Consider the following 11,960-nt stretch of genomic DNA (forward strand, 5'->3'; position numbering starts at 1 on the left):
TGTAAACTACATTTGCATCGCCTGAAGGAAATACCAGTGCTTGCAAGTAGAGCCCTGCACGGGCCAAAAAATCCAGCCTTAACCCGGCCCCAGCCCAACAACGTCTGCAGTTTTTCAGCCCGAACCGGCCCGAGACCAACATCAATATCACTTTAAGCTCTCTGACGAGCGCTCTCTGATACGCGCTGTCTCTGCTACATGCACAAATATACATATATACGCTACTAAGAGGTAAACTTTTATTAAAGGCCTCAAACATAACTACCACCACCGACAATCATGCCCACAAATATCAATACAGACTGTCCATTACAGAGAAGCATAAGCATGCAGTAGAGAATATTATGTAGCCAAGCTATGGGATCCAGCAGGAAAAAAGTAAATAAAGATTTATGGCCAACCTTTTTTTGATGTTAAGTAACTTTACTGAAGAACCACGTTTCAAATAACTCTTCACCAACTGGCTAACGGTAAATAATAAAAAAAAAATCTAATTGAAAAAATCCTTTGAACTGAATAAGCTACATTGGTCATCATTCACTGTTAGCTGTAGAGCAGCCGCGCTCGACATGACGTGAGATGTCCCTGTTTTTTTGCTGTCATGTGCAAGGATATGTTTGCAGATTCTGCACTGCACATTTGGCTCATTGTTTGTCGTGGTAATCAAATCAAAACTCTTCTAAAATGCAGCTTTTCCCAAAGCATTGGGAACTTTTAGAAACTCCCCACGCTCCAACTTCCCCCTGATGCTCTGCATGGTCAACCATCACCTGTATGCTAATGCATTACACACGTGTCACGTAATCATGTATTGCGTAGGCGATGTATATTATTTTAAATAGTATTATCAATATAACAATATTTCATACAGCAGCCTGCGCTCTGCGCGTATATTATGAGCACAATTAAAGGAGAGAAGCTACATGAGCCTGAGTCCGACCCGAGCCCTATCTGTAAAAAAATAATAATAATAATGGCCCAAAAAAAATTTTCTCAGACCTCTACTTGCAAGGCAGCAAAAGAATAGCGTTTTAGAATCATCTTAAGTTTTAGGCTTTGGGTATACATAAATTAAATATAGACTGTATCCGTGTTTGTACAACGAACATGAATGATACCTCAAATCATGTGGCTTGTTGAAGAAAGGCATAATATCACTTTAAGCATACAATGCTTGCTTATTGAAAAGAAACTGCCAAACAATGCCTTTAGAAACCATGAAAAATTCATAACAACCACCTAATAAGCACTCAAAACATCTTAGCAATTTTACCTTAGCAACGCCATGACCATCCAAAACACTCCAGTTACCAACAAGCAAAGCCCTTTGAACAACCCACAACATCATAGCAACCGCCTACCAAGTGCTAGCAACCAAAACACAAGATCAACTACCAATGAACACGCCACCAACCAGTCAGGGGTGAGTTTCCCGAAAGCATCATTAGCCAACTATGCTCGCAAGTTCCGTCGTTATCAGCATAGTTCAACGAGTCTGTGTTTCCCGAAACCATCTCTCAACCTGTGGTTAGAAGCAGAGTTTCTAGTTTGCATGACTAAATAAATCCTCGTCTTGAGCAAAATAAGCAAGCTGACATTCAGTACAACCTGTGTCTTTTATTTAGAATACATACAAATGTCATTTATGTCTTTGAGTTTTTCAAGAGATTTAAAGCAGTGTTTTTGAAGAGTGCACATGTGCGAAAGTGCTCTTCTAAGTAAGAACGAGCCTATGAACAAATCTGGAAATAAAGCAAAAATATAGCTGCAAGCAGCAATTACCGGGGCCAAGCAGAATAAGACGACAAGACATGGCTGAAAGTGTCATATCAACTGCAACAATGAGCAATTAAAGACATTTAAAAAGGATTATAGGCAAAATGCCTGAAAAATCAGAGAAACAGTAATTCAAAATATGATTTAATGGATTATCACTTTCGACCAATAGGTGGCACAGTTACAAAACTGATGTGATGTGGTCAGAGTGAAGTGACAATGGCACATACAAAGATAAAGCCTGAATTAGTGCTTTTAGCACCATGCCTCAACTTTGCTGCTGCGCTATACGACAATGGTTTGGTCTATCGACACGAAATCCATAACTTTTAGTCGGCACAGTCTGGAGATGATATGATTCGATTTTGGTGAAAATCGGACAAACGGTCTAGGAGGAGTTTGAAAAAGTAGGTTTTAAATGAAAATCAAGATGGCGGACAGGAAGTTTAGCCAAACAGAGAAAACTTGGTATCTATGTTCTCGGCTTGACCCAAGGAATATATTAAGACCAGTGGCATTTCAGATGTATTCAAAAGTTATTAGCCTTTTTAGAAATTTTGTTATAACTTTTGACCACGAGGTGGCGCTGTCTCGAAATATTTTGGGTACCTTCAGGGGATGGTGCTGATGACACATTCTGAGTTTTTTTAATATTACACCAATGCATTTGTTTAGTATAGCATTTTAATTCACAAAACTGTATTGAAGTCAATGGAAATTTCATGTTTTGTTCTATTATAGTGCTAGCAAGAGGCTCAGTCACACCATTTTTTTATGTGTCCTCAGAGTGAGCCCATACATATGTGTGTCAAATTTGGTCATAATATCTCAATTCGCTTCGGAGTTATAGACATTTATATGAAAAAACACGTAAAAAATGACTGACACATGACTTTGATTGGATTTTACTACCCCTTACTATCAATATTTTCGCATTTGGGTATTAGTAAATTGCTATCGACCTATGTTTCCAAACTTCTGACGGTGGTTTCGTCTCGATCGGACTAGCGGTTTTTAAGATATAGCCAAATGTTTTTTAAGCGCTAAATCACAACGCTACACAAACTGTAGGGCGAAACCTAGCATGTTTGGTATCGTAGGACTCGGCAAGGTTTCAGGAGTCTAATTAGATGGGTCTCGTGAAAATAAGTCGACCACACCCAAAGTTATAAGCATTTAAAAAACAATGTCACCACTAGGTGGCGCTGTTTCTAAACTTCTCATGCTCCTTCAGGACATTGTGTTGATGACCCATGCCAAAGTTTCGTAACAATCCGTTAATGCGTTCTTAAAATACAGCATTTTAGCACAAAATTCAAAATGGGCGACAGTCAAAATGGCCGATATGGTAAAATTGGATATCAGTCGACTCGGCATGTTGCCCTGAATCTAACAAGACCAATTTTATGATTTTTGGACAAACTGTTCAGAAGTTATAAGCAAAAATAGCCATTTTTCATATCTCCGAACCAGTAGGTGGCGCTGCGCGGAAACGCAGCATGTAGCCTCAGGTCATGCTTGTGATGACATGTACCAAGCTTGGTCTGAATCCGATAAAGCGCTGCGGAGATACCGCCTTACGTCTGTTTTCGCAAGCGCTACGCAAAATTTGTTCGTGTGTTTATTGAAAACGGTTAAGCGAATCAACTTGAATTCCATAACTTTTTGTCGGCATGGTCTGTAGATGATCTGGTTCAATTTTCGTGAAAATCGGAGCAACGACCTAGGAGGAGTTTGAAAAAGTAGCTTTTTTTGAAAATTCTAAATGGCGGCCATATTTTTATGACGGAAAATGACGACATAGGGTGCAATCGAATTTTCATGAGCTCAGGAATCAGAGGAAAAAATTATTTTGTTGATTGGCCTTATGGTTCAAAAGTTATTAGCAAAATATTAGTGAAACTTTGGACAGGTGGTGGCGCTAGAGGGAATGACTTAGACACACCAAATTTGGTGTACTTAATGTTGGGACTGTCCTCTATCAGAATGTTAAACCATTAAAACTTTCCCGCTCGGTTTTATGGGCTGCCATAGACTCCCATGGCGGAAGAAGAAGAATAAGAACGGGAACAGATACAATAGGTGCCTCCGCACCTTCGGTGCTTGGCCCCTAATAACTGAGAAAAATGAGAAATAGTCCTCAGGTGCCATGTCTGTAATTTATATCAAAACATCTAGCATTAATTCGATCTCAAACAGTTTCATTAAAAGAAGTTATTACTCCACCACGTGTGTCATAAACCAACGTGGTTGAATGACCACTTTGTGACAATGTGGTTTCGGGAAACAGTCGCGACTAGCTAGTTGATTTCTTCAACGATGCATCATACTATGGTAGTGAAGCATGGAGTTACGTCATAGTACAGGAAATGCACCCCAGAAAGCCTTAGCAACCACCCAGAACGCTCTAGCAACCGCCTAGAAACAACTTGGAAAAAACATCACTCACATTTTCTTCAAAAGTTGCAGAGGTCTTGTTATTAGGCAGTTCTTATCGGCACAATCAAAAGCTAATGAATATTTCAAAGACTAAGTAACTTGCACTATGCAAAGAGTGATTTTACTCTGAAAATGCAAGATGATGGTAATTTAGTTCCAATATCAAGTGGAAGTCATGATTACATTGTCATTATAAATAATTTACAGGCTCTGATTGAGTTAGTGTAAAGTTACAGCATTACAGGGCTAATCAGCGGGCGGAGGAAATTATCCTTAGTTTTAAAACAGTAGTTTGATTTACCTCTTATCATTATGTTTTTTCAAAACTATGTCTATCAATGCAGATTGTCTGTCGTTCATATTACTTCGAGTAAAGATAGAGGACGGAGCAAGATTTGTTTTATAAACGTTTATGTTACATCAGTCAATCACGATAGTGCTCAACTAACGTATGCACCGTTATTGATACATTTCCCACATGTGCACCGCAATAAATTAGAAATATACACATTGGTTTATTGATGGACATCTTCTTGTTAATGCTGATGGTGAGGAATTACAGTTGCAGCATCTCATAATGTAACTCAAACTACTTAGTGTATTACCGAGAAACGTCCTGCTCAAGTCGTCCTTGTGATGGAGGTACTCAATGTCACCGTTACTGTCTTTACAGTGTGAACAATCGGTGAGGTTTAGGAAACTTTCATATGGAACTTAAGTTTAGTTATGGAAATGGGCTTTTAGCTTCCGAAATGCGCTGTAAGTGGTAGACCAATCACAACAGACTGGGCCATCTGGCCAATCAGAGCAGAGTAGACCAATCACAACAGACTGGGCCATCTGGCCAATCAGAGCAGAGTAGACTCACGGAAAGGAGGGATTCAGAGTAGGGCTGACTTCTAATAGTCGAGGATTCGACGATTCGATTCGGAGAGGTCTGATTCGACTATGAACCTCATAGTCGAATACATGGGCGTCAGTTTGGTTTGAAATGTGCTGGGGACAGAGACGCATTCGCATTTTCAGAAGGGCTGGGTACCATTTTTATTTTATTTTTTCAGGTCATGTTTTAAAAGACGATGTCCTGTAGCTTACTAATGTAATTAAATAAAAATGTATTCAAAAATCTGCTTCACATTTTCAGCAGGGCTGCGGAGCGGCTGTGAGTTGACTCCACACGGTTCTCATGTGCGTTAAAAGCTTTACATGGTTTAATGTACCTAAACAATGATTTCCAAATTCCCCTCTCATGTTGCTCCACATAACCACTTAAAATGATAAAAAAAAATCGAACCCAGAGTCCAATTATTATGGACGTAATCTGATATTAAGCGTTTCTGCTTCACATTTTCAGCAGGGCTGCGGAGCGGCTGTGAGTTGACTCCACACGGTTCTCATGTGCGTTAAAAAGCTGACTCCACACGGTTCTCATGTGCGTTAAAAAGCTGACTCCACACGGTTCTCATGTGCGTTAAAAAGCTTTACGTTGTTTAATGTACCTAAACAATGATTACCAAATTTCCCTCTCATATTGCTCCTCATAACCACTGAAAATGGTCAAAAAATCGAACCCAGAGTCCAATTATTATGGACGTTATCTGATATTAAGCGTTTCTGCTTCACATTTTCAGCAGGGCAGCGGAGCGGCTGTGAGTTGACTCCACACGGTTCTCATGGGCGTGAAAAAGCTTTACGTGGTTTAATGTACCTAAACAACCATCACCAAATTTCTCTCTCATATTGCTCCTCATGTTTATGAAATGTTATGATATATGTGTGATATATATGTGTTTTTTAGCTCTTTTGTTTGAAATGGAAAAAATCTAGCTGCTATCTAAAAAAAAAGAAAAAAAAAAAAGGTTCGACTATCAGTCGACTACGGCAAAATCTAACGAATCAGATTCGACTATGAAAATCCTTAGTCGAAAACAGCCCTAATTCAGAGAGACTGATTCATCTGTCGAGTCTTTTGAGAATCATTGAAAAATGTGGTGATGTGCAATGTATTTTATGAGAAAATGAAATGTCCTGTTGTAGGATACCTCCAAAACAAAAATAGGAGCATTTAAAATGGTAAAATAGTGCTTCTTTCAAAAAACTGAAGTTTTGGTTAAAGAAACATTTACTCTGGCTCTCTGGTGCTCTCAAAAAATTGCTGTTTGTTTCAGTGGGTTGACCCTTCTGGCTTCTGGAGTTCGGGGTTGAATTTTCTGTCTATTTTACATATTAGAAGATAGTTGGTGAGACGACAAATGTTTCTTACCTCCTGTATCATGCCGATGAATTCGGAAAAGGCCCAGTTGAGCTGGTTTAAGACGCTATTGAGGAAACTTGCAGCCATGTCTTTGTCTTGACTAAGGAGTTCAGCCATGTGTCTCTGCAGCAGAAGTGATGGACAGGGCTCTGTAACCAATCAGAGAAAAGCACATTTATCCAATACAGTGTGCCAATCTTATTTTCGTAAATCTTAAGTATCACAATAATAATAATAATAATAATAAAAACTATCAATAGTCACTTCACCAATAATTTAGGCCATGCCTAAATAGCTATATGGCATTCTGTTTGTGAATACGATAAAATGTGGACCAGTCAATGTACCAGCATTTCCCCCCTTCGTTTAGGATATACAGTGCTCTCAATGTGATCATAATACTGTACCTTCTTGCTATGCAATAAAACCAGACTAACATCACTTACATCATGTGGCTGGATGAGAAAAGGAAATGATTTTAAAACATAAAAAAAAAAATCAAGCATCCATGGAGGAATGAAGTTGAACTGGAAGAGCATGTGGTCTCCTCACTTTAACTGGACCATGAAAATCTAGAAGTGTTAATAAAGGTTCAGGCAGGGCCAGGGTTCAACGGTCTACATACTCTCCTATCCAAGCCTGGAATGTGAAAGTTGATAGGTTTCGTACACCATCAGAAAATAATAGTAAATAATAAACAAAAAAACCTTTTAGCACAACACTTGGGTAGTACCCTCAAAGCTAGTCCTTTGTATCTTATAAATGCAGGTTTACCCGAGAGTTCTCCCCCAGTTGCAAGGTATTTTAACCCTGAAGGTACAATTTATACACAATTCTTTTGACAGTGTGAAAACTTGGCTTCCCAAGGAAAGTAAGCCAGTCAGTTGGAGACTTGATGCCAGCACCCTTCTTGAACCTACGAGGTTCAAAGTGAGCTGATCGGTCAGCTGCAACGTGTGTTTTTGTCCCAGAAACTCGGTACGGCAACTCTACCTCCGGTAGTGTAGGATTCACTGCCAGCTCCTTTCTTGAACCTACAGGAACACGCGCACCATTGAGACCAGTCTATTGAGGAAAGACATGCTCTGCATTTAAAGGCAGCAGTGACAAGGTGATATTTACAGATGCTCCTCATCACATGGTCGGCCTCTTAGTTGGTGCCTCTAGCTCTGTCTTGGAAAGTGCGTAAAACCGACTCTACTTCTGGTGTCAAGGGATTGTTTTCCCACTCCGTTCCTGGACCTATGGGGAAACCATTGTGCATGCACTGGGGAAAAGACTGGGCTCTCAAGGGCAGACATTATATGCTCTTAACGATGAGGTGTTAGCTACTTCAACTCCTCATCACACAACTGGTCTCTTGGTCAGTCAGCTGAAATGTGTACTTTGGAAAGCAAGTAAGGTGACTACTTCTGGTGAAATGGGATTCCCTTCCCACTCCTTTCCTGGACATGCAGGGAAACCATTGGGCATGCACTGGGGAAGATATCAGTCTCTTGAGGAGAGGCATGCTCTGTATTTAAAAGGCAGTAGTGATGAAGCACTATTCAGGTATGCCTGCCCAACAGGGATCGTGATTGTGCCCTGAGGAGAGGTGACTAAAGGGACGGGGTAGTGCTGATGAGAGGGGAGGCGGCCGTTTCATCACAATCACTATAACAAAAGGCCAGTCTGTCTAGCCATAATACTCTCAGATCACATGAGAACACCTTCAAGCAAATGAAAGCCATGTTTCCATGAAAACTCTTTCTCATTCAACCCATGACCCTGATTACTCAATAATGACACAAAACAACAAATACCAGTTCTGCACATTGCATTGGAACAGAATATCGACAAGTAATGAAACCACAAAACAGAGGGCTGATGGGAAATCATCGCCTTACTGCTATCTGACCGCATCTGGTAAACACACAAAGGGCACTCTCTCTCTCATTATATGCACACAAAGAGGGCACTGGGTAATTTAATACCTTATCTAGAAAAGTACAGCGATCGCAAACATACTAAAAGCCTTTGTGCACAGTGTTAAAAGCAGGAGCAAGCAATGGCAATAAAGCTTTAAATAAAGCTAATCATTAGACGCTGAGGTGCAGGTCTCCGATAGAGATGCAACCTTTATGTTTAATTAGATGAAGTCCGTGTAAGTGGCAGCTTGGAAAATAAGGGCTCAGGGGCAATAAGGCAGGAATAAACATAGAAATAAAGGCCATGAACGAGACCAGGCATTAGGCAGATATGGCACGGCACGCATGTTTCAGATCTCCAGGCGTTGAGAGGCAAGCAATCACTGTTACTGCGGAGTCAATTCAATTGGAAATTGCTTTAAGGTAGGATCCGATAAACAAAATGGATGGGAAAACCTTTAAAAGATTACTTCACCCTCATGTCAACTCAAGCCTGCATTGATTTTTCTATGAAACACAAACGGATACATTTTGCCAAATGTGTTGGTCGTTCATTTCCATGCAATTACGATTGAGGACTGGAGATTTGAAGCCCCTAAAAAAGATGAGTAACCATCATAAAAGTACTCTACGATGTGTGTGCTTAATTCTTCTGAAATCATAGCTTTGGCTGAGAAACATACTGAAGTTTTGGTTGTTACACAATAATATATCTTTCAAACCAGGGAACTACTGCAACCAGATCCCTGAGTCAACTAGCAAACTACGATATTTATGTGGAAGCTGCACTTTTTGGTATATTTTTAACCAAGTATAAAATGTTGATTCTGATAAATATTTGAATTTGGACAGTGGCCAGTATTTTGAGCAGCATAATTAACTAATAATTTGATGTAGGACACAGAGGTGACACATTAATCACATGATAATTGCCACAATTACAGGGGGGGGGGGGGCAGCAAACTACTGGCAAGGACAAGACATAGCTAGAGGGGACTAAAATGGTACAGAACAGCTCTATAACTAGTTTTAAGACTGGGAAAATTGTCATATGGACACAATCCTAAACGCTTCAGTCTGCTCTGAGACAGATTTAGGCTTGCATCAGACAGTGAGGCTAAATCACAGCAGACTGGCACTTAGGATAATGTTTAATAAGGGTCAGAAAAAGGTGAAAACTACCAAATGGGGAACAAAACTTACTTTGAAAGCTAGCAATTGACAAATCCCCTGGCCGTCATGCAAATGAGAGTGGAAAAAAAATGAAATTAGCATTGAGACAAGACTCATCAGACCAGGGAAGGAATCCATGCATCACATACAAGACAAGCTCAAGTGTCAAGACAAGTGTCCTTTCACGAAGACAACTTTGCAATTTATTCCCTCTGATTAAGCACTACAAGCCTCTCTTCTGGTATGCAAATCGACCCTTCTGACAATCCAATCAATTCACGATAGATAATATGTCCCACATTACATGTTTTTTTTGTTTTTTTATTGAACATCCTGTTTCCATCTGAAATATGCCACATTACCGAAGTAAAATTCAGTCGCAAATGTTTCATGTTGACCTTTAAAAGCAACAAAAGACTTGCATGACGTCAGTTCACATGTATTTACTATCCAGAATTACTGTTTCCTGAAGGACCTGCCAATACACTGAGAGGGTCATCTTTCATGTACTCAAAAAATAGACTGTGAGTGATTAAATTCAGAATATACAGCTTTAAAGTAAATTGATAAAGGGAAATATCTCTGTTGATGCAATGGATGGTTTGACTTAATGGATAGTCTCTTGGATAGTATTGATCTGGCAGGCTGCTGAAAGAAATAATGGACGAGTTAATAGGCACGTCCTCAATGAGACTGTGTGTGTGCATGAAGGTACAAAGTTTGATTTTAATGAGTTAGAAGCAAGAACAAAACCGCTCTAGTAAAATCACAGCATCTGTGCTCTGTGTTCTTCATTATGTATAAAAACATCCTAATAATGTCAGTGGGGATGTAGATTCCAGGGACAGGAACAAAGAACAAACATCATTTGATGTCCGATGGATGCCAAAACAGATCGTAATCTTAGTGTCCGCTCACTCAAATGTGCATGCAGCTTTTGTAAATACTCTGCTGAAATGATAGTCAATTAATTTGACTGCAACCCTGTTAGGGAATGTTAAAAACGGAATATTTAGTTGTGATACCCAGACAGAAATTAAATAATTTGGACCTCTTCCCACAGTATGACATGAAATAATGTCAATCCTTTTTTAGTGTTGACTGCATTCATTAAGCTCGATCATTTAATCCTGCCATCAACAAAATTGTAATAAAGTATAAATATTGTTTAAATGTATGGAAATATATATATATATAATTTACGGAATTATAAGAATAAAATTTTATTGATAACTACAAGCCAACATTTGGCACCAAACTACCAACTTCTACAAAGCTCTTACCCATTTTTTAATTGAACAAATAAATGAATGCTATACATAAATAAACAAACAAAAAAATACAGGCACACATAATGGTTATTGTTACAACAGTAAGGCTATGGTAACTTCATATCAATGGTATACCTAGAAAGGATCTAGGCTAACAAACAAACGTACTCTAATTTGCTGACAGCATTCAAGAACATTTCTAAGAAAAATAACAATCAGAAAAACTTTTTAATGATTGATATTACTATTTATGAGGTGGTTATGATGATTAATGAGTGTTCGTGCTTTGACAGTTTAAATAAATGAGTCTCTGCAACTAGTGTTTTTTGGGTTTTGACTGGTAAAGCATTGTGGGGCATCAATAAAAGTGAGTTTAACGTGACAGACTCAGATAGATCCTATTATTATACACTTCTAAAGCCAGTTTTTGTCACACCCTGAAGAAAGCTGTTTGTGCCACTACGCGTGGGTTGCTTTTTTTCCCACATGTCTTTTAAATTTTCTACCATGATATAGCCAGTTAAATAAAGGCTTTTTTAAAATATTATGAAGAAGAGTGCCTTGGATCTTCTCTTTCCGCCAGTTTTTGTCTATTCAATGCTTTCATCATATTCAGTGTAATGCCTTTTAATGATCTTCATTTGGGGGCTTTTCTTCAGATATTGATATAGGCAATTAATGTAGATTAATTCAATTAATTAATAATTGATTGGATTACATTTTTAACCAATTAAAACTAATCAATTATATTACAATAATTTAATCTTTATAAAGCATTTTATTAATATCAAATTATACAACAACTATACAAGACAAGAGAATGACAGAAAAGTAAAGAATAAGTTTTCAGGAAAAACTGTAAAGTTTGAAGAAGGGCTGAAAATAAAGATGGAGGAAGACAGGAGTGGACAGTCACTCACTTTGCAGGCTGGGCAGGTTGGCGTCCTCCGGTTTGGTCTTGAGCAGATGAGGCAGACGTGTGTACCGGTAGCCAAAGCCACAACCCTGTAGACAGGAGGAATAAAATATAAGGCCACGTACAGACTGCAAAGTCGTGGGAGTGACAACAGCATTCAAATGTATTTTTTTAAGCTCTAAAACAGTGTGAACTAGTTGTTCAGTACAGTCAGGAATGAATTT

The 11,960-nt window shown here is 38.9% G+C and overlaps 1 protein-coding gene across 6 annotated transcripts in view; it reads right to left on the reverse strand.

Annotated features, from left to right (window-relative positions):
- The window catches only part of rnf123 (ring finger protein 123), a 148,579-nt gene that overhangs the window by 89,890 nt on the left and 46,729 nt on the right, over window positions 1-11,960 (reverse strand). For all 6 annotated transcript variants that reach the window (XM_081384937.1, XM_081384938.1, XM_081384933.1 and 3 more), the window contains 2 exons: window positions 11,741-11,825; window positions 6,479-6,618 (listed from right to left, as the gene is read on the reverse strand). In XM_081384937.1, the coding sequence (XP_081241063.1) occupies window positions 6,479-6,618; window positions 11,741-11,825 (225 nt within the window). The remainder of the gene's footprint in view (window positions 1-6,478; window positions 6,619-11,740; window positions 11,826-11,960) is intronic.

The sequence above is a fragment of the Scardinius erythrophthalmus genome, assembly GCF_964197995.2.
Source record: "Scardinius erythrophthalmus genome assembly, chromosome: 14".
NCBI lineage: Eukaryota > Metazoa > Chordata > Actinopteri > Cypriniformes > Leuciscidae > Scardinius > Scardinius erythrophthalmus.